General features: G+C 46.8%; 1 protein-coding gene across 1 annotated transcript in view; it reads right to left on the bottom strand.

The window, feature by feature from the left end:
- Window positions 1-22,748, bottom strand: part of LOC6595914 (ecdysone-induced protein 74EF) — a 39,649-nt gene extending 16,901 nt beyond the window's left edge. Inside the window, exons 1-3 of the mRNA XM_026989813.1 lie at window positions 22,463-22,748; window positions 21,610-21,912; window positions 20,862-21,333 (exon numbers count right to left, since the gene is read on the bottom strand). Coding sequence (XP_026845614.1) covers window positions 20,862-21,333; window positions 21,610-21,912; window positions 22,463-22,549 — 862 coding nt within the window. The 5' untranslated portion in view covers window positions 22,550-22,748. The remainder of the gene's footprint in view (window positions 1-20,861; window positions 21,334-21,609; window positions 21,913-22,462) is intronic.
- Window positions 22,749-23,113: the final 365 nt, after the last annotated feature.

Genomic DNA, 23,113 nt, shown 5'->3' with positions numbered 1-23,113 from the left:
GCTCGGCTGTGCCCCGCTCTGGTGTGCTCTGTTGGCTGCGCCAAGTATTGCGAAAACATTGCGAGAGTGTAAAATGGCAAACAAACGTAATAGCGAGAGAGCGAAAATGTTTGGCGCTCGCTGCTGCTGCTGCTGTTCCTCCTCTTCCTTCTACATCTACTTCTACTGCTCCTCCTTCTCCTCCTCCTCCTCTTTTGCTTCATCTGGTCTTCGCTACTCCTGCTCCTCCTCCTCCGCCTCCAAGTCCGCCTTCTCCTCCTATGTTTCTTCTGGTGCTGTTGCACCTACTTGTTTGCTCATTTGTGTGCGTGTGCATGTTTGGTGGGGATTTAGTGTGCCACATGCACATTTACATGCAATTCTCGCGGGGTTCCGTTTGGTTAGCAGCCGATGGGGGGACCCTAGAGAAGATTTCTTCAATTCCCTCATTGCCCCACAAGAAACAAGAAACAGGCATGAAATCCCTGTGGAATGATCACTTCACATCCACAGAGATCCACAGAGATCCACAGACAAAACACGATCCACAACAATCACAATCACAAGCACGACCCAGACCCAGTGCTCTCCTCCACAGCCCACCGCCCCCCCATGGGAAGAGAGGATGGCAGCACTGCGGCTCTCCAAATGGGTCAGACAACGACTTCAAAAGGGCTAAACGATCATCTGGTCGGTGGCCAGAGCAGGACGAGACGGGAGGCAGAGAGCAGGAGTATGTTTGGCAAGAGCATTCGGCGCTGACGTCGCTGCCACTGCCGATGCTGATGCTGGTGCTGCTGCTGCTGCTGCTTCTGCTGCTGCTGCTGCAATCGGCACGATTATGACTCAATGCAAGTGTATGTACGGCTGTGTGTGAGAATGAGAGAGCGTTCGCATTCGCGTTCGCGTTCGTGCGCTCTCTCTGTGTGTGACGATGGCAGTGGAGCAAATTTTCACTTTCCGTTTGTTTAGTGCTGTTTCTGGATGACGACGGTTGGGGGAGGGGAGGGCAGGGATTGGACGGCCTTTCCATTTACTTTGCCGATTGCGATTGCAAGCGTGCGAGCGGGAGGGAAGCTCTCAGTTTCGGCTCTCTTCGCGGCTGCTGCTGTTCTCTCTCACGGCATATAATGTATGTTGCAAATAAAGGAAGCAGAGCGCAAGTAGACGACGACGACGACGACAAGTAGAAGAAGAAGAAGAAGAAGCAGAAGCGGCAGCAGCAGCAGCAGCAGAGGCGACAGAGCTGTGGCGGCGGCAGAAGGAAGAGTTTTGTTTTTAGAAACAGCGCCAGGGGGGGCGTGTGGGCGGTAGTGGGTGGGCTAGGGGTTCGAGGGGGTGTGTTAAAGAAGAACCTAAATGAGGCGACGCCGACACAGACATACTTTTGCCATAGCTCTTTGTGTGTGTGTGTGTGTTTGCCTGTCTGTGTGTGAAATGAGTCCAATGTACCGACAACTGTCAAAGCGGGGAAACAGAAGCACCACGAGAGGGGGGTTGGGGGGAATGGGGAATGGTAAGCAGCAAGAGGTGGATCAGGAGTGTCTCGGAGGGATGGGCTGGATAGAATGGACCTCTCGGGGACATGCTTAGGGTTTGGTTGCCGCCGACGGCTCCCTTACCAAGCCAAGCCGAACCCGAACCCGAACCCGAACCCCAACCCGAAGAAGGAGTAGTAGAAGAACAGACAGAGAAGCAGAAGGAGAACGAAAGCGAGGAAGACCAACAGCTACAGAGAAGGAGAAGAAGGAGAAGAAGAAGAAGAAGAAAGACAGCGAGGAGGGGGCCCGCAGAGTGAGAGGGAGGTCGGTCTCGCCCAAAAGGGGGCCGCAGACAGACAGTCGTAAAGAATTTGTTGAAGAGGAAGCGCATTAGGTGGTTCTCGTCTCCGATTCGGTCTCTCTCTGTGTGTGGATGTTTGTGTGTGTTTGCTGGAAGCTTCGACACACAGCTCCTTGACTCCTGCGGGCTTTAGAAGTACGAGAAGGAGACGTCGACTGTGTAGTCGATTCATGTTTCAACAGAAGTCATTGAACAGCCAACGACAAAGCTGCACAGTGGTTGCAATTCTAATCGCAAATCTTTATAGATCCAATGATTTCATTATCCATTATATCCGAAGATTTGTTTGCCGCCAACGACAGAGGAACTCAATCCACTGTCGTTCATTCAGTTTTTCCTCTCTAAGCAATATCTTTCATAAATCCATTGATTAAAGACAAGAACATATGTACAAATTATGCCCAATAGCTTTCCCTCACTTATTTCTATAGTGCGGATCTTCCTGGCCCCACTGTACATAAGCTAAGTCTACAACAAAAGAGCCCGACGCCACCTACTCTGCCCAGCGGCTCACCCCTCCCTCCGGCCGCAGAGGGCCAGACACACGGACGATGGGCAAGGAGGATGTCGGAAATGTAGAAGCAGGGCAACAGTTTGGGGTTTCGGGTATTGCTTACAGCCAGCCCCTCTGCTCCCTCTGCTTCGACTCTGCCATTCCAGTTCCAGTTCCACTTCCATTTCCATTACCTCTGCCGCTCTTCCGACAGAACCATAACAGTAACAACAAAATTGTATATTGAACGCAGCGTCATCCAGGGGCAGGGCAGAGCAGAGGAGCAGCAGCAGCAGCAGCAGCGACGGCGAGACACAAAAAATTTCGGTATAAACAGCAGTGAATGACCTCATATCATCTAATACACGCGCCATGCACTCAAACCCCCAGTCGCAGTACCGCGTCCCAAAATCGCAGCAGCAGTCCCCCGTAAATTTGTCGCATCGACTAACCGACTAACCGACCGACTGCCTCAATTGCCTGACTGACTGATTGACAAACCTGGAGACTGTAGAGTGGCGAGGGAGCCAAAGCTGAAGCTGGAGCTGTGGCTGGAGTGGAGACAGAAGCAGAAGCAGAATCAAAAGCAGAATCAGAATCACAATCGCAATTTCCACTTCCCTTCCCTTCTTTTCTCGATTACGATGGCAACGACGGACGACAAGGCGACAAAACTGTGTGATACCCTCTAAAGGGGGTACTTCAGGCCGGGCCTAGCTGGGCAGAAAGTATTTCCTGTCCTTCTATATGTACAAGCGAATCTATGAATACAAATGCAGCATACATTGGATCATTTTCACTATATGTATATCATTGGAAGATTCTACCCGCAAGGGGTACCTACAGCCTCGGTCTTCAAAAGCTAGACTTTCTTCCTTTCTTGTTGGTTTTGCCGTTTTTGTGCTGTGTTCTTCTTCTCTTTCACGCCAAAAGCAGACGTCGAAGTGAGAGTGGGGGTGGGGGTGTTGGAGTCGGAGTCGGAGAAGGAGAGCAGACTTTGTAATTGTTACGGCTTCGATGATGGGTGGGTGGGGGGTGTACTAAGGGAGGGACTAAGCGAGGGAGTGTTAGGGAATCTCTTTGTTCCACGCTCGTAATCTTTTGCCGAAAAAAAAACACTCCTCGTCGTATAGTTTCTTTGTCTCTCTCCTAGCAATGGGTGCACGGCTGGGGGTACGAGAGGCAGGGGAATAGACTTTGATGGGTTAAACGAGCGACATTTATAATGTCTCGGAATTGATGATTGCGACTTTGATGCTTGACGAGATTAGGAAGATACCGCAGCAGCAGCAGCACCATCAGCAGCAGCCTGATAGATATCGGGTATCAACTGCAAATTCGTGACCTGTTGGCGCACAGATCTTTAAGGTAGATTTTACGCTCAAATTAATGGGAAACTTTATGCGATTTACAATGTTCGTAAGAGGTTTCGGTATTACAGTCGTTCTAACCGATGATTCAGTGGTTAAAAGTGGGGGGGAAAATCAATTAAAAATGTGTGGAATAAAGCATTTAGAATCATATCAAGGATTGTTCACTTTATATGGCTATTCGGAAAGGAAAACTGGTGTGGCAACAAATCCCTAACAGTTAATGAAGAAAATTAAGTTTAAACTATTATTTTGTGAGTTTTTTAATCTTTATAAGTCTTTAGATCCCAGATGGCAACCCTCAGATCACTCCCACAAGATGACTTTTCTTGGCTTCAGTCTTTGGAGAAGAGTCTTTTCAATATCGCCATAAAGAAGCCCAAGAAAACCTCTACAATCTTCTCCACTTCTCTGCCGTAAACTTCAGGAAGTTTCCAGAGGTGTGCGATGCCGAAGAGAGCGACACATGTTCACATGACATTCACCTTTCGAGCCGCAAATGAAAGCAAAAAAAGTCGAAAACATGCATATCTGTCCGTTCAGCTGTTTTCCATTAGCTCTGGGCCGAAACCTTCGCTTCGGCAGCCGCCAGCTTCAATTGTTTCCCCATTTCCAGCCAACAAGAGCAGCAAAAAGAGTGCGGCTCAAATGCACTTGACCATCAGATGAGGAAAATCCAAAAAAAGAGACACACAGACAGTAGATTGGTTGACTGCCTCGTTTTTTGGGGGCAGCGACAACGTTGCGTATGAGTGATTTGCTTGTTCGTTTTGCATGTAACGCGGCCAATTACAAGTGTCCAATTATTCTAGAGCCAGTCCCCCTCCGCGAAACCCAGAACCCAGAAGCCGGAACCTTGACCGCGACTTATGGCCAAATGCACACAAGTTCTTAGCGTGTTATTGAGATGACGTAAAAAATCAAGCAGCTTGGGGGGAAATCTTAAGCAAAAAGAGCAAAGTGCAAGCATTTAGTTTAGCATGATTAAGAATTATGATGATGAATAAGTTTTTGCCCCTGCGGCTGCTGATGTTGGCAACTTTTTTGTCAGCCAATGTCAATGATAAGATACTACGAATACGAATACGAATACGAATACGAGTACGAGTACCAGTCAGTGGCAGACCCACTGTATCTGGCTTTCTGTCTGTCACTGCCAATGACGAGAGCCAAGAGATTGTTGTCTTGTCTTGTCTTGTCTTCGGCTAAAACAAACAACAAAAATAAAAGAGGAATAGAGGAGTCTGGGGAGGAGTACTGGCGGGTACTATGTCCAAAATCCTAGACAATGACATCGCTGCGGCGACTCAACTTTTATGCGTTTTAATTAAACGAAATCGAAAGCTACACAGACGGGAGATGGCGATGGCGATGGCGATGGCGTTGGAGATGGAGATGGGGAGAAGCTAAAGGGAAATTGCTGATTGTGCTGCATGCAACATGATTCCGCGCTGCCGCTGCCACTGGCTGTGCTCTTGGCCATTGAATTTACTGCTTTGCTGCTCATTTGACCACAAGAAAAACCACTTGCACTTGACAACGAAAATGGTAGCAGTGGAAAAACTCGTCGCTGTGTCGCCGCGCACACAACAATGGCATTCATCCTACATTTTGGCCCGAAAACAAGTTGCTCATACGCCCCATTGGCATTGTTTCGCTTTTCCTTTCTTTGAGCCACTGCTGCCACTCTGCCGCTGCCTCCTTTCCACCCTGTTGCGGCTGCTGCTGCTACTTCTGTTGCTGTTGCCGCTATTGCTGCTGCTGCTGCTGCTGCTGCACTTGCACTTTCTTTTTGCATTATGGTCTGGGGAAAAACTTTCGATTTTCTCGCATAAAAAAAACAAAAAAAACAAAAAACAACAGCTACAAAAATATTTTTCTCGCTTGCAAAGAAAAAGAAAATGAAAGCGAAAATGCGAAATGAAAATGCGAAAAACCCAGGGAGAGAGGGGCTCGAGTGAAGGAGAGATGTGTGTTAGTTGGCTTACACTTCCATTTGATGTCCGTCTTGGCCGTCCTGGCCGTCTTGGCCGTCTTGGGACCTGCACCGTCAATTGAGCTAAATGGCAGTGCAACAGCTACAGCAATGAAACAGTCACCACAACAGCAACAGCAACAGCAACAGCAACAGCAACATAGTTGGCCATTAGATTTGATGTGCCCACTGTCCAACACAAGACCATGGAGTACATGGCCAAGTCATCGAGACAGGCCCTCGGGGCCCCTGGCTCCATGAATATGAATGAGGGATAGATACTCGTAGAAGTTAGCTCTGATGGAGGTTCTTAAGATGGCAATCCATTCAAGAGATTGAACTAGCAGAATCTAGGGGTTGCCAGGAGAGTGATAGAGAAATGTTGGTTCTTCAAGGCAATGGGCTTGGACTTAATTGCAGATCTTTGGGTTTCCCAATCACCTAGCTACCTTATATGCACCTATTTCTTAATGATTGGAGGGCTGTTCGACAAACACCCTTTAAAAGTATCCAAGGTACAAGAGACTCCCAATTTCTACGAGTATCTGCCCATGGAGCCACATCTCTACCAGCTGTACGACTCAGCCAATTAGCAGCAGCAGCAGCAGCAGTGCGGTAGCCATGGCAACAACAAGCACAGCAGCTGTGAAAGAAACCCCCATGATCTGGCCAGGTTGGATGACCAAGAGACTACAGCGATGGCCGGCAATCGCTGCAGTCGCATTTGTATGCAGCGCCATGCGACCGGCCGTCCATTCATAATGAAAGTGAATTTCGCATAGTTTTTCCTCGGCTTCCAGCTGGATCTGTGTGGAGGGGCCCAAGCATCGATCTGCGGCCAATTTCTAATGCACCCTCCTCGTGGCCAAAACCAGTTGCCGTGCCGTTCCGTGCCGTGCCGTGCCGTGGTCGTGGTCGTGTCTGGCATCGAGCCGGGCCAAGTAAAAGTAAAAAGTATCTCAGTAGGCCGCTTTTGGCATCGTTCGCCTTGGTATCCGATGGTATCGTATAGCTGCTGTGCTGCTGTGGTACGAGTACCACTGACTGACTAACTGACTTCTTGGTCATGCAACGTGCCCGAGGAAAAGCCAACAGCCAACAGCCAAAAGCGAAAATCGAAAAGAAAACGCAGCCAGAGATCTGCCCCGCATGGGCCCACATGTGGCTGGATGGCCGGCCAGCAGTTTCACATTCGTTTTCTGCTGTTTTCTTTGACTTTTATTTCATTTTTTTGGCACCAAAACATTTGCCTACAATTCGCAGCGCGCAACGTGCAACGTGCAACGAGCAACGTGCACCGGTCCCAGGCCGGAAAGTATTTATTTTAATTAACGAATCGCGTTGGAGTGGCCGAGAGTTGCTTTTGGAAAATCGTTGCCGAAGTGCTTGCCGATTTTCATTTGATTTCCGAAAGACATTAATTTTACATTTTACTTTCCCTCTCTCTCTCTCGAGCCGCGATCTGAACCATCATTCCATCTGATGATCCTGATGCAGGTGCAGGTGCTGAGAGGGGGACTTGGGGTTGGTTTTAGGAGAGATCCGACATTGATTGGTTGTGGAAGAGGGGGAAATCTTTATCCCATTTTCAAAGCTTCCGAAAATGTACCTCACATTCCAAAAGCATCTATCTATCTGCACCTTCATTTGTTTTGACGTTTAAATGAATCCAAAAATATTTTTAAATCTTCCCAAAAGAAGATGCATTTCCAACATTCTTTCCAACTGTATCCACAACCGTATTAAATCTGTATCTTTACATGAGAAATGCATCTGTGTATATTGATACCTCTGTCCACATCTCATTGTCCTGTATCTGTAACCTTTAAGTGTATCTTTAGACTGAGAAAATGTATCGTTGCACTTCCCCAATGTGTCTGTACACCTCTTGATAGTATTTTGCCGCTTCCCAAAAGGTATCTCTTGCCATCTAAGTGCATCGCTAGCCTCATAAAATGTATCTACACCCACACATTAAGTAAATGTATCTCTCTCGCTATAGTTCGCCACCCTTCTAATCCGTATTCCCATCCCATTGCTCATTTGTATCTAATGTTCATTGAAATTCAATGGAAACATTTCTCGACGTCTCTTTCTCTATCTGTCTCGCTCTCTATCGGCGCTGTCTTTCCCCCCTTTCAGTGTCAGTCTCTCGCGGACGGACAAAAGTTGATTAAACTGCACAATGACAAGCGACAACAACAACGATTTTCAAGTTCAGGCTATTGTGAATCCGTAAGATACAAACGCTAATTCAAACGAGCATTTCAACTGGAAAATTCCCAAAAAACAAAAAACAACAACAACAGAAAAAACAAAAATGCAGCAGCAGTAGCAACATACTGAACAGCATATTTATGTATAATCAGAAAGCAGTCATGCAACACAAGAAACAACGATTTACAAGCAGAAAATTTACAACAAAAATGTATCGAAGTCTTTACCTATCACAACGTATTACAACAACAAAGCCATCAACAACATTACAAGAACAAAAATCTATAAAAAATAAGCAGACAACAAATATTTACAACAACAAGAACTAAGAACAATCTATGACAGCAATCTACAACAACAACAAAAGCACAGCGATTTTCTCCAACAAAAATGTAAAGAAAATCAACAATCAACAATCAACAACGATTTTCAAAAACGTACAACAACAGCTACAAAATCTTCAACAACAATAAAAAAAAATCTACAACATAAATCCCAAAGATTCTCACACTTTTTCAAACGTCGCATTGTGGGATGTAAATCATATTGTTTAATAAAACTATTAACTAAAAGTGGAAAAAAACTAACAAACAAAAAAACAAATGCAAAATGTAGCTCCTCTTCTTCTTTAGTCCGTTGATGTTGATGTTGTTGATTTTCATGTTGCTGTTGTTGCATTTGCCTTTCGTGCGTTTTCATTTTCGTTTTGGTTTTTCAGTTTGTTGCTGTTGTTGTTGTTTGTTTACGTGTTTTATTGAAAAAGATTTTCAATGCCATTATAATGCACACACACACGCACATTTACATGCACCTCTAGCTGTGTCTCTGTGTGTGTTCGTATCTGTGTCTGTTGTAAATGCAAGCAAAGCAAACGTCCGTCTAACTGTACGACCGTCAACCGTAGTCATTGGGCCAGAGAGACGTTAGAGGCATTGCCTCGTCGAATGGTTCGGTGGGGGGGTGGTGGGCGGGGAGGGTGAGGACGACGAGCATGACGATGACTGCGGCAGCGCAGCAAACAGTAGCAGCGACAGCGACAGCGACAGCGACTGCAACGCCAACTGCAGCAGCTTATCCGCTCGACGCTGTGCCAGTACCTTCCACAATAAACGTTAGCTGAATAGAGGAAATAAAGGGAGGGCTACCATAGGCTTGGATTCGGGTGGACATATCCAAAAAGGGTTCCTTTGACTGTCTAGGTGCATATGAAGCCCATCAAATGTATGTAAAATGCGAGAAAATTCATATTTTCTGAATATATCCTGAATTAGCTGAATACAGAATGCTAGAATGTATCTTTAGACATTTCTAATCCAAAGAAAACTATATATGTACATATAAATACATCATATAAACATCTTATATCTACCAATATCACACGATTCAATAGATTTTCAATGACATCAAAACGAACTTTCTTCGATCATAAGATATGCATTCAATGATCAATCTTAAGATATATTCTTTAAGATTAAAGTACTTATGAATAATTTGGCAAGTGAAATGGCGGCTGTATGCTCTATTTTGGGACATTTCCCATAATTCTCAATCATCTATAATAGACTTTTCCAGAACACACCCACACCATGCCGAGCCACACCTCATACTCCCATCGCACCTTATTAATATTGTGGCAAAGGAAAGTTTTTGCACCGACATGGATGGCCAGCAAATTGATCGTGCAATAATTACTGCATAGCTGCAAGTTGCCAGTTGCAAGTTGCAAGTTGCAAGTTGTATGTTTTTGCTGTGGCAGGCTAGTAGTTGCTGCTACAGATGATGATGAAGTTGTTGCTGCTGCAAATGGAAAGCAACGAGAGGGAAAGTGTTGCCAGTTGGCAGTTTTCATTTTCCATGGCATGCTGCTAATAATACCAATCATAATGCCTCATAATAGACACACTGACATTGAAACGGGCCAGAAGGAGGAGTGCCAGGGGCAGAGACAGAGCCACAGACAGAGCAGAGTCAGAGCCAGAGGCAGAGGCAGAGGCATCAGCAGAGGCATCGGCAAAAGGTGGAGCTGGGGACAGACAGTGTCTGCTGCCAACACGGTAGCCCAAGTGAGATCGATTGGCATCGTCGATCAAAGCCAGCAGAGGCCGAACAGAGGCAGAAAACGGCAAACGGCAACGTCAAATATTGCATTTGCAAACTGCACAACGGCTGCGGCTGCGGCTGCGGCAGCGGCTGTGGCAGCGGCAGCGGCTACGTCGACGACTGCAACGACATTCAACTGATAGAAGTCAAAGTTCTGAGAGAAGGCGACAGATAACACGTCACTTGACTCGAATGGGGACATGGACAACATGCGTGCTGCCCCCCAGCCCCCAGTTCTCCCCCCCTTCCGTTCAGCAGAGCAGCAACTAAAACTACAACCACAGCAACAGCAACAACAGCAACAACAGCAACAGCAACTGCTACAGCAAAAGCAACAGCAACAACGACAAGTCCGGCACTCGCCGCTGCCACTCGAGAGTCGACATGAATTGTCGTTAGCTTCGCTCTTACCCCACGGGGCAGTTCATGGAGGTTCTAGTGAGGTTCCCCCGCAGCACCGCAGCACCGCAGCCCCGCAGTACCCCAGCAGCACAGCACCCCTTTGGTTCTACTGGCCTGGCCCCCACATCCATCCTCTCACTCTATGGGTTTTGTCTCCCTGCTCAGCCATTCTCTCAGCTCTCTGCTTGATTTCGTTGTGTTTCTCAGTTGAGCAGATACCCTGCCACGGGGATACCACGATTTGTCTGAGGTGTTTGCAACGCAGAGCAAGAAACATTTGAGTTATGTTCTACCATCACCATAGCATCGTCATAGTGGAAGTCTCTTAATAGTGGAATATCAATTGGGAAGTGTATATCAGATTCTGGTCTGGTGCCGGAGCCAGCCTGCCTTTCTCATTTTTATTTGTTAGAATTTTGCGCATATCGAACGGCTGTGTCTGTTGCTGTTGCCACTGAATGTTGCAACGGGGCTGCCGCTACCGCTGCTGCTACCTCTGGTGGATCGATTCATGGGGATCGATGGATGGCGGGTGGAGGTGGAGCATGGAGGATGGAGGATGGAGGTGAGGCGTCTCTCTCTCTCTCGGTTAGGCGGCGTTTATGGACGTTTGTCTGTCGTTGTGGCAGCACAAAAAAAAAAAACATTTTTTTCAATTGAAATTGTTTGCTGTTGCTCCGGGTTCTGGTTCTGGGTTTCGTTTCGTTCAACATATATATTTTTTTTATTTTGCTTTTTTCAGTTTGTTTTGTTTAGTTTTATTCGAAATTGCCACTGCGTTGCAGTTGCAGTTGAAAGCCAATTGTAGTGGCTGTTGTTGCTTTTGGCGTGCATTTGAAAGCCAATGTCTCTGCTAGACGGCGATTGGCAAGGGTAACGGGTGCTTTAGGGGGTGAACAAACCCCCAAGATGTCCTAGAGCGCCACTAAAGGTTGTTGAATTGTTGAATTGTTGAAAATATATGGAAATTTCAACGGGGCCGTAACCTATACATCCACAAAAGCTATCCCTCACAATGTATCATCAGTGACGTAGTTTCTAGATCTTGGTCTTTGGTTTTTATGTGCCAGAAGAACCCCTTCTTCGAGGGCTCTGCAGAGAGTATGAATTCCTTCTTATAGCTGGCCTGGCATTCACTCAATGATTCCCCATTTTATTCCTTTAAAGTTAACCCATTCTATTCCTAAGCGGTTTCTTTTATTATCATCCCATTCCATTGGATCAATCAAAACGCACTTACAGCCATCAAATTCGAGAACATATATCACCTCCATAATTGCTGCATTTAACGCTGATCACTTGCCCAGAGGCACCCTGTACGGAGGCAACTAACGCACAATTACCCACAGACACAAAATGCATGCCAAGAGACGGACGGACATACCTCACAGATACAGATACAGATGCAGATACAGAAACAGATACGTGTACTTGTGTATAGTCGTATATAGAAGCACATTGAATGCATTTTATTTGCTTAGGCATATTTTTAATTTGCGAGGAAGGAGAACAAATAATGAGTGCCACACGAAATGGCACAGAGAGGAACAGAGACAGAGAGAGTGAGAGAAAAAAAACAGAAGCAACGAGAGAACAACAACGAAACGAAACGAAACGAAACGAAACGAGCGAAGAACGAAACGAAACGATACGAACGAATGCGACTACACCCGATTGCGAGTACTCGTACTCGTACTCGTACTCGTACTCGTAATAATAGCAACAAAATTTTCCTTTTCTAGGTCTAGGCCAGATGCACAATTACATTCTAAAATATGCACACAGCTGTACATATATATGTAGCAATATGTATACGTATATAGTATGGAGGTATCCAAGTGTTTGTGGGTAAAGGGGAAAAGCACAAGAACAGGCACAAGCACAGCCACAAGCACAAGCAGCAGGTCCCAGAACCAGGTCCGGCTTGGAGCAACCCAACAGGTAACTCTGAATGGCAGTACTCTTAGATACTCTGTATAGGGCCTCAACCACCCATTCAACCATTCATCTGTTCGGGGGAATATATAATGCGATCCACCTGATTATTCCAACACGAAACGAGACACTGCAGCAGTCAGCAGGCAGCAGGCAGCAGGCAGCACGAGAGACTTGGCTTAGTCTCATTCTCAGTTCCTGCAACCTATAAATATTAATCTATATATGTATGTATGTATGTATGTATATACATTCGTTTATATATATGTATATAGATACATTATAGATGCACAAGCTGTAGTCACAGACATCCGCCTAATATTTTCTGCATTTGCAGTTGCCGTTGGCATTGCAGTTCTTAATGTTGTTGCATATGTATGGCTGTATGGTTGCATGTTGTTGCAGTTGCAGATGTTGTTTGTTGCCGATGCGATGTGATGTGATGTGATGTTGTTCTTGCGAGCCTCTTACGCATACAATTTTTCGCTTTCGTTTTTCACGTTTCTGTTTATTCGTTTTGAAGGACAAGCCCCATGTGCCCCATGTCTAGTGCGAATGCGCGTATGTGTCGATGTGTCGATGTGTCTGGGTGTCGATCTGAATACCGAGCTGCAACAAGCAGCAGCAACAACATCAGCATCATTACGAGTACATATGTATGCATCTATTTACACTTCGCATAATGGGCACGCACATGGGGCTGAGATTCCTTAACGCCTAACATTCAGTTCTGTGGAATGATAATGACTTCTTTCTGGGGCAATGGCCCCACAAAAATGCATCTCAAGGGTTATGCAACTGGTGAAGGGTACTGGTTCTTGTAGGTCGCCCCAGTAAATCCACCCGGATTCAAATATTCACTAAAAGCTGGTCTGGCACGATATGTCCTTCTCTACCATACCATCTCACTCTTTTCGCCTCAGACTTTTCTAGAAATTACACATTCACAAGCTGATCTTTTCAATAATTAATCGATAGATAATATAGATTTTGTCGCCACTTATCGATGAGTTTCACTTTTATCGATGCAATTGAATGTAAATAAGGAAAGATACATCGAATAATCGAGCTATAGAATCTATAGACATGTGTATACGTAGTCTCTAAATTTAGTTAGAGGTCCTCCTATTGATTGATTGTTGTAATTATCGATCTTAAGGATCATAATTATCGATATATCATGCCTTTTTTCATATCTTTTTAACGCTATAATTGTACATGTTAAATGTTTTCATATGCACATAAATTGCACTACATTCGAGAAACCACACATCCAATTAGTCTTTTTGCATCTCTGACACACATACGAAAGTGCGCCAGCTTTTCCGCTCATTTTCCCCATTTCCCGACAAACGCAATTTCCATTTCGCTAAACAGTGAGGGAGGGAGGGAGAGAGAGAGAGAGAGAGAGAGAGGAAGGGAGATGTCTGTCTATCTATCATGCATATCCGTTTCCACAGATATGCATAGATATTCGTACTACCTCTAGAGATCTGTGTGTGTGTGTGTGTGTGTGTGTGTGTGTCGGCACGATCTAAAAGAAGGCTAGACGTGGCACCAGATGACGGATTATGCCCCAAAGAGGCTGTGCGCTGAGAGTGGGTGTGGGGCGTGGGGCGTGGGGCTTGGGGCTTGGGTCTAGAGGGGGTTGCATTCGCATTTGCATTTGCCTGACAGAAGGAAGCTAATTAGGGGCAACACGTTGATCAATCCTCCCTAGGGGATGGCACGGGCAGGGAGCAAAGAGAATGTTTGCCAAAGACGGAAAATGGAAAATGCAAACAAGAAGCGACATGTTTGGATGCCATATAATATAGCGCCAGAAGCAGAGGCAGAGGCAGCGGCAGAAGCAGAGCAACAGCAGCAGCAGATTTTGCTTTTTTTTCTACATTTCATTTGGAAAGAGATGATGGGATGGGATGGGTTGGGTGTGGGGTGGGGTGGGGTTGGGTGGTGTGCAGGGCACGCAAGCATTGCAAAAGGGGAGCAGAGCAGAGCAAAGCAAAGCAGAGCAAAGCAAAGCAAAGCAGAGCAGAGCAGAGCTTTCTCATACTCTCACAAAGCGCACACATTTTGCTTTTATATCACTCTCCCTCTCTCTTTCTCTCACTCGCTCTCTCTCCTCTACATCTGTGTGAGTGTGTTTGTATGTACGTTCGGGTGCAGCGAACTAATTCAAGGCTGCATACCACACACGCTACGTTGGCGACTGCGACGGCTACGCGGTTGCGGGGGCTACTGTGACGGGGAAGCAAAAGCAAAAATAAAGCTATCACTGTGTTTGTTGCTTGCCTCTCTCTCTCTCTCCCTCTCCCTCTCATGAACACTCTCTATCTTTCTGCTGCGCTCTCAGCTCAAGCGCTGCGCTCTCTGTCTGTGTATGTTGTTCCCGTCTGCATTCGTGTGTGTTCGTGTGTGTGTCTGTGTGCAAGACAAGTTCAGCGCTAAACATTCAAAGCCATGTCGGGTAGTTAGGTGGTTCCGCGCGGGGCTGGGCTTCAAGAGGGGGGGAGGGAGGGATCGCACCACAGACTGCGACTGAGAATTTTGTAAGGTTGTATCATCATCGTCGTCGGCCGTCGTCTCTGCCGCTGTCGACGTTGCCTTTTGTTTTCATTTCTGTCTTTATAACGAGATGCGACCGCGACTGCGACGGCGACGGCGGCTACGACAGCGACGTCGGCACACGCTCTAATGCAATCCAATCCAAAGGCAAATAGCGAACATCGAACAAACTGGAACTAAAACTGAAACTGGAACTGAAACCGAGCTTCGTTCAGGGCCGGATCCGTTCGCAAGGGCCCCATGCTAAGGGGGAGGGCCCTGCGCCCAGCATTGAGTTCAAGTGTGGCCCCCCCGGTAAGCCTGCAACTTCCTCAATCCGCTCCTGGCAAAACGCATCTGCAGTAACAATTGCTCTTCGTCCACTCAGCTTTTAGTTTCTGTTCATTTGTGGGTGATGGGGTGGGGTGGGGAATGTAGAAAAGTGGAAGAGAAAGTGGGAGGATATAGCGAGAATAGGTAGGTGCAGGGGAGGGGCTTCAAGAGGAAGCTGTTTCGCATTTCATGTTAATTTCCCGATGGAGAGACAGAGAGAGAGAGAGAGAATTCACTTCTCCTATACCCCCCGCCATTCTCCTTCCCCTTCCCAATATCCTATTTCATGATTGTTTTTCACTACTCTCCATCTCTCTCCATCTCTCTCTATTCCTCTTTCCCTGTATCTTTTCTTTACATTTCCATTGCCGCCGTTGAGGTGAAGGTGAAAAGTTTTGAACAAAAGTTTTCTTTTTCCTCTTCCCTATCTACCGAGTACTATTCCCCGAAGAGCAGACAATGGGGGCTCGGATGGAGGATGGAGGATGGGGATGGGGATGCATGCCCGAACTGGTTCAGAGTTTTTATACGTAGTTGTTGCTGCTCTCGTGTTAATGGGTTACAGTGCAATTGGGACAGCGAGAGAGAGAGAGAGAGAGCAAAGGCAAGGGGAAGGGTGTGATAGAGGGGGCAAGTGGAATGTGGGAGGGGAGACGGGCTGTGTGCATATTGAATCAGATTAATATGTAATGAGAGCGATGATGAGGTTCGACTATCCAGCGAAAGGAAGGGGCAGGAAGCTTATAGTAGGACTCGAGTCGTGCACAAGGCCTTTCCTTTCCTTTACAGAGGAGCTTTGAGTCCTTAAGTAGGCCAATTTGTAGCCAAGATCTTCGTGGAAAGTTTTGAAGTAGCGGATTTCTTAGGGAATTCGTTTCTCACTATCGAGAATAATCGATTTTAATGAACCAAGCCATATTTCTCTACCCCTATGAATCCGAAATAGTCTTAGGGGAATATGATCATGATCCTTGACGCATCTAGAGATGTTTCAGAGCCCTGCCTATGCCAGCAAATCCCACAGTTACCTGCCTCCGAGTCCTGTGACTAGATTCGGATCAATCAAAGCTCCTTGACCCATTTCTAACCAATTAAGATCTCTCAATGACCCCGCCCCCATACCGAAGAAAAAAACTCATTAAACATTTAAATCTGCAAGTCGAATACTTCAAATCGCTCAAAAACCTGACAACTGGACCATTAATCAATCTCCGGCTGGACAAAATGGCGCACCGCACAAAATGACTTCATTTCACACAAGCCAGGGGCACGGGGCACGGGGCATGGGCAGGGGCACGGGGCATGGGCAGGGGCATGGGGTAGGAGCCGCCGCACAAAAGAACACGAAGCCGTCGTAATGCTACTGCTACTGGCTGGCTGGCTGCCTGTTTTATAACGAGGCTAAGGCGAGGCTCCTGCCAAAAAAACGAGAACACAAAACACACAGCAACTAAAACGATATCCGTTAAAACTTGAACTCGGCGGTCAACCTGCACTGCGAATGCGTACAGCAACAACAAGCCAACAAATTTAGATAAGTCGCAAAACAAATACAATACGAGAGTGTAAAATACAAAAAATCAAACAAAAAATGCAACAAAAATCGCATCAAACTAGTGACAAGTGCATCGACCGCGCAATACCCTGGTACTATAGAATATTATATGAAGCTGGAGGTGGAGGTGGAAAGCTTCCTTAAGTTAAGTTCGGAATACCCGATTTCGAATCATCATAATTTGAAGATTTGTCAATTCTCGGCCGTTCTGCTCTTCTCTTCTTGTTACCTTTTGATTACAGGGTATTCAGAGCCAGAGGGAGGGAGCGAGAGCGAGAGAGAGAGAGAAAAAGCAACCGAGAAGCAACAAAAAAGTAACAACAAATGCCAAAGCAATCAACAAAATTGCAAAGTGCATTTTGCACTGCCAACGTTTGCCACTCGGGCACTCTCAGCGAGGAAGGCGGGCGGGGGGCTTAGGTGGGGGGAGGGAGGAGCGCTGGTGGGTATTTTGTTGCTGGTGACAGTGACGTGCACTCGGCCCGGTTCGGGTACGGTTCGGTTCAGTTCGTTTGCTGGCTGGCAATGGACAAATGAACGCCCCTGACATCGTTAGTTGTTGTTGTTTTTGTTGTTGTTGTTGCAAATGTTGTTAAAATTGTTGTAAGTGTGCTTTTTTTTTTGTAGATGTTGTTGCTGTTGCAGTGCAACTGCAGCAATTGTTGTCGTCGCTGTCGTTGTAATTGTTGTTAGACAACGTAGTGGCGGTGGCCCGCGGGGGCACGCAGAAAATCCTGATTTGGTTATAACAACGCACATTTTGAAAAGCGAAAAACGAGCAACAAATTCAGAAACAACAACAACGCCACACCGAAAGAAAAAAAACACAAGCTTCAAATATTGATTAACCAATATACAAATATATATTTTTGAAAGGGTGCTTGGGCTGTAAGGATTACCAGGAGATCCCCAAGGGATGAGGAGTTGTGGGTACCACACCATTTTGGGAGCCTTTTTGGTGTTTTTTTTTCCAGTGCACGGCACAACATGAATCTGAAATTCAAATTGGCAATCCAAATCCAAATCTAAAGCCAAGAAATGCGTGCACCGAGTGCCAGCTACAGCCCTGAGCCATGGCTAAAACGATACGATATAGTCACTCGGTAGAATGGAAAATGTCAGTGGATATAATCAAATAAATAATCTGGCTAAGTGCCGACGAGGGCTGCACAGAGAACAGTGATGGGAAAATATGTCTTCAAGATGGAAAGTCGGAGACCAAACGGAATCGTACGGAGAAATTGCAGAGCGGACAACAATTTTTCTGGGCGGAAAAAGGAATTCAAACCAAAATTACATTAGGCCGCGAATAGGCCTTTGAATCAGAAGTACATTCCAGGACATTCCCCATCAAACGAATCATTCAATCGTTCAATCGAGTATTGGGGACAGAAGCAGACCATCAAAGTGATTGGCTTTCGTCTCCCCACTCAATTATCGACTTGTGCAGCCCTGGAGTGAGCGGTCTAACGCAGAAACTAACGCACTTTTCATTTTTCAAAAACTGCTCGGCCTGCTCGTGTGGAACCCCTTGACATTAATACGCGAGTCGCGGAGTCTGACTCCAAGAGAAGCCCAAGAGCTGGCCCCCCGTCCCCTCGCCCCAAGGGGGTGGCTGGTGCTGGGGCTGGGGCTGGGGCTGGGGCTGGGGTTCCGCTGTGGCCGCCGCAAAAGAACCTTGGACTGACGCTGAACTCGCACACAAAAGTGAACAATCTTTGCTGCCTCCATTCTCAGTCGTCTCCCGTCTCCGTCTCAGCCCCAGTCGCAGTGGCAGTCGCAGCGTTGACGACCGCTCGCAATGTCAACGGCTTGCCGGAGAGACCGGAGGGGGAGATCCGGGGAGCAGCATTTCAATGATTGCCTTGCCGCCCGAGACTGTGTCCGAGTCCGAGTGCTGGCTGTCGAGTTTCGAGTGTATCCTTGAAAACGAGAGTTCAATGCTTGGGCCGAGGGGCGCTTGAACCCAGTAGCAAGGACCAAAACGAAAAAACGGGACCTCCAGACCCAGACACAGCACCAAATCCCAACCCCACTCCCAGGGAGAGGGCTTTTTGGGCGTATAGAAGGACCCTATGATTGTGCCTCGCTTACGGCCTGAACTTCAACGAAATTGTTCAAGTTCAAGGTTGCCGGAAAGCCAGCCAGAGCCCCCAAAACGAGTCCAGACACCACCCCTCCCCAGTTTCGGGTCTTTGTCTGCCGCACGAACACACACACACACACACACACACACACACAGACATCTGAACACAGGCAGAGAAAAATGGCCGACTGAAGAAGTGTGGGCAGCCATTTTGTCTGTGCCCAAAACACCAATACCACAGCAAGTGGGATGTGGGGAGAGGGGTGGGGGTGCCAGACGGCAGTTTAAATATATATATTCCAAACATTTCCTACGCATAAAACACATTTACAGCCCACTCACCCCCCCACACACAGAAGGGGAGTAGGGAGGAGTGGGCGAGGGCGAGGGCGAGGCAAATATCCTTTTGACCTTGAGCGCACAATTTCCACACGCAAAATTTATTGACCCGACGCAGGCGAACGAGTGGGAGAGAGAGAGAGTGGTAGAGATTGGTAGAGAGAGAGCGGGAGGATTCGTCTGACTTGGCTTCGCCGCCGCGCCGCCGAAGGAAACTTGGAGAAAACAAAATGGAAAAAAGCATTGAAAGAAAACCCAAAATGGCCCGCCCCTCGGCCGAGTACTCCTCCCTGAGCTCTGTCTGGCTCTGACTGTGGCTCGAGAAAAGGAAGTAGGTGCCAGGACACGAAGGACGCGGGAGCGGGCAGGCGTAGAGGCGTCAGTGGTGTCTGTGTCTGTGTCTCTGTGGGTGGTTGCGGTATGGTATGCGTATGTGTTTGTGGCATTCAGACGGTTCCCAGAACCGGGGAACAGATCCAGTCGCCGTCTGCCTTTCGTGTCAATAGACGTTTATTTGTCTGCCACCCGGCCACCCGGCCACCCGGCCACACCCTCTCCCCTAAAAGCCCCTTTCCACCAGAAACCCCTACGTGTGGGTGGTGCACCTTCCTCCGATTTAGGCAGAATGACGAGACAACAACCCGAGCGTCCGTCGACATTTGTATTTTTGTCTGCGACTGTGACTGTGACTGGTGTCTGGGGCGGTGACTCTTGGCCAAACAGCAAGTGGCTGAGAGGTGCGGACGGGACGGGACGGGCCGGGACGCGACTGTGGTTGTGGTGTGACTGGATTGGCGTTGGCCCTTTATAGGGAGGACATCCTGTCGGGATTTAATAAACAAGTTACTGGCCTTTTTATTTATTCCTGCCAGTTGTTGCCAGACCAGACAGTGTTTGTTCCCTTTTTTTTTGGGTGGGCGGTACAACCAAAGGATGGAAGATTTTCCCAGTGGATGCTGCTTACCCCACAAATAATGTAATTAGCAAAACTAGTTACGTTTTAATTTCTAATTTGTGAGTGTCTAGAATTATAAATGAAAGGACAATTTTCAGTTGCAATTGTTTTTGTTGTTGTTGTTATGCGAATTTGAATATTTGGAATTTTTGCAAAGCGCCCCTTTGGCGCCATCTGTACAAATGCTTTTTCAGATTTTTTTGTGGGACGAAAAGCTCTTTTAAATGGCATTCCACACTTACGATCAATTCAATCCACAAGTCCCATTGGACTGTAAGCTTTGGATTGAAAGCTTTGGGTTGGTAAAAATTAACTACATTCCAGCTACATGACATCGCTCGGTGGCGGCATCCAACGACCGTCAGATAAACCAGAAGTTCTACATTCATTTTACGTGAAATATTCATACACCAATTTAACAGCCGTTAGTTCCCAATACCAACACACAGCGATATGAGGCGCCACTGAGCTAGCTCAAATTTCATGTAGATACACACATATTACATGTAAAATAAGCAATGTAAATACACTTGCGTGTTGTACAACACTATTGTTTTAAAAAGTTTGGCGCAAATCTGCGCTTAAACGTTAAGCAAAAAAGTTCTGGTTCAAATCTTAGAGATATGAAGATTGAGTGGGAGATAGATATTTTAGGTAGACAACAGATATTGAAAAGACACTCCAAATTCTAACTATCACTCTTTATATAGTTAAGTAAAGAAATCTCTCGACTTACCGCCCATCTTATCCAGCCGCTTCTCGATGTTCAGGCACTTGGACATGAGCTTCTCCACGAGCAGGGGATTCGCTGCGGCGCTGGTCACGAAGCGGGGCTCCTCCGCATGAGGCTGGCCGCCCATCAAGGCGTACTCCAGCTTGGTGGAGCAGTCACCGCCACCCACTGCGCCGCCTCCTCCTCCATTGCTATTGTTGTTGATCAGATCGCCGCAGAGAGCGGCTGCAGCAGCTGCCACTGCCGCCGCCGCCGCCGAGTTGGAGGAGCCGAAGGCCAGAAGCGCCTGCTGGCCATTGGCGTCGCCACCATCGCCCAGACTGGCGGCCACCGAGTCGACCAGGCCCTGGGCGCTCAGTTGGGCGTTCTCTTTGGCTAGCAAATCGTCGCCGGCCACCACGGCGGCGGCGACGCTGGCAAAGTCATCGTCGTCCACCACATCGGCGGCACTGATGACGTTATTGTTGTTCTCCTCCTGGAAAATACACAAAAGGGGGGGAGGGAAGGATGGGAGTGGGTTGTGGGGGGTGTGGTCAGAGAGGGAGGGAGAGAGGGAGGGAGAGAGAGAGAGAGAAGAGCGGAAGAAAGGAAAAGAAACATATGATGAAAAATCCATTTAAAAAAAAAGTAAAATCGAATCACCAATGGATCGATCCGATATATATATGTATATAGCAGTATGCATGATTGAGAATGTGTGGAATAGATATAGTTTTGGAAAACTTCTCTGATCTGTTCTTGGCGGATGTACATTTTCGACTTTCACCTCAACGGTGGCCAAATCGGACAGCAGGCTCTCGATCTCAAAGTTGCTCTCGGAGAAGCTGCGGAAGAGCTCGTCGGAGGAGTCGCTGCCGCATAGCGGCTCCACCACCACATTGACGCTGCGTGCCGCCGATCCATTCAGTTCCCCGCCAACTCCACATCCAACTCCGATATTCGTAGAGCCTCCGATTCCGCCGATTCCTACGCCCTGTTGCTGTTGATTGTTGGGATTGCCAGCCGATTGGATTGTGGGATTGATGCCTTCCGTTCCATTCACCGCTGAATCATCCTGGAAGTGAGAGCATTTGGTGGCATTTTGAGAGAACGTTTTCATAGGAAGTGTTTTTGGAATACAGGGAGTGGGAGTGGGGGTGGGGGTGGGTTTAAAGCAAAGCATTCTCCAAAGTGGATGGACTCCCAGAGATCGATATGTTTCTTCGGAGCTTCTGTGGTGATGGTCGAACAATGATTGTTGAATTTATTCATGGAAGCATGGAATGTTGCAAATAGGACTTTTCTGGGTTGTTGAGATTATTGGCGATTGGTTGTTGAAGATGTAGCTGCTGTAGATGCTGAATAGAGCTTGTGGGAATTGATGAATATTGGTTGAATAGGGATTGCGGATTGTGGAAATTGTTGAATATACATAGTTTGAAGTTGTTGATTAGTTGTTGAATAATTGGTGGATAATTCTTTCTCGAAATTGTTGAAAATATCGATGAAGGATTGTTGAATGTTTCATGAAGCTGTTGATTGGCTGAATTTAGTGTTACATCGCCCCCGATCAGGGATCTTTTAGGGTGGACTCCCCACGGGAGGGACTCTCGACATGTACTCACGGCTATGCATGTTGCCAGATCTAAGCCACCGACAAGACGACCATCGTTATCCGGACACCAGAGCAGTGCATCGTCGATAAAGGGCATCGCTGATAGGGCAAAGCCTGCACTGCAAATGCTGTTCACTGCCAGCGTGTAGCCGTTTCCTGAATACCCTTGCCAGTCGCGAAAATTCTGCTCAATCTTGACGGCACCCAGGTCCAGGGTCTCCTCGTGGCTTGCCTTGAAAATGTTTCCTCCTTTTGTTGGCTTCGCTCTGGAAGCCTTCTTTTCTTTGATAATTTTATATATATATATATATTATATATAATTGATTCTTCACAATAAACCTCCTCCCGTTTCTATCACACTTTTTCAAAAAACGCTTTTCTCTCTGTCTCTTCAAAAAAGATTTTTCATAAGATTTTTTCTGTTTTTGGAAATTTCGTTGTAGGCACTTTTTATAAGACGGTTTTGGTTTTTGGTTTTTACAAAAAAAATTTGTATAAAATTTTGCTTAGATTTTTAGTCTTAATTCATGTGATTTTTTGTTGTATTTTTTGGACGCAAGAACGCAATTTACAAATTAGTGAAATATTCTTTCTCCCCTCTCCGTTTAATAGGCGTATACTTGATTTTTGATTTTGTTGAAATTTTTCTGTAAAAGTTTTT

This window comes from Drosophila persimilis, unplaced genomic scaffold, assembly GCF_003286085.1.
Source record: "Drosophila persimilis strain 14011-0111.01,24,50 unplaced genomic scaffold, DperRS2 tig00000431-arrow-pilon, whole genome shotgun sequence".
NCBI lineage: Eukaryota > Metazoa > Arthropoda > Insecta > Diptera > Drosophilidae > Drosophila > Drosophila persimilis.
This window is presented reverse-complemented; position numbering and strand designations above follow the sequence as displayed.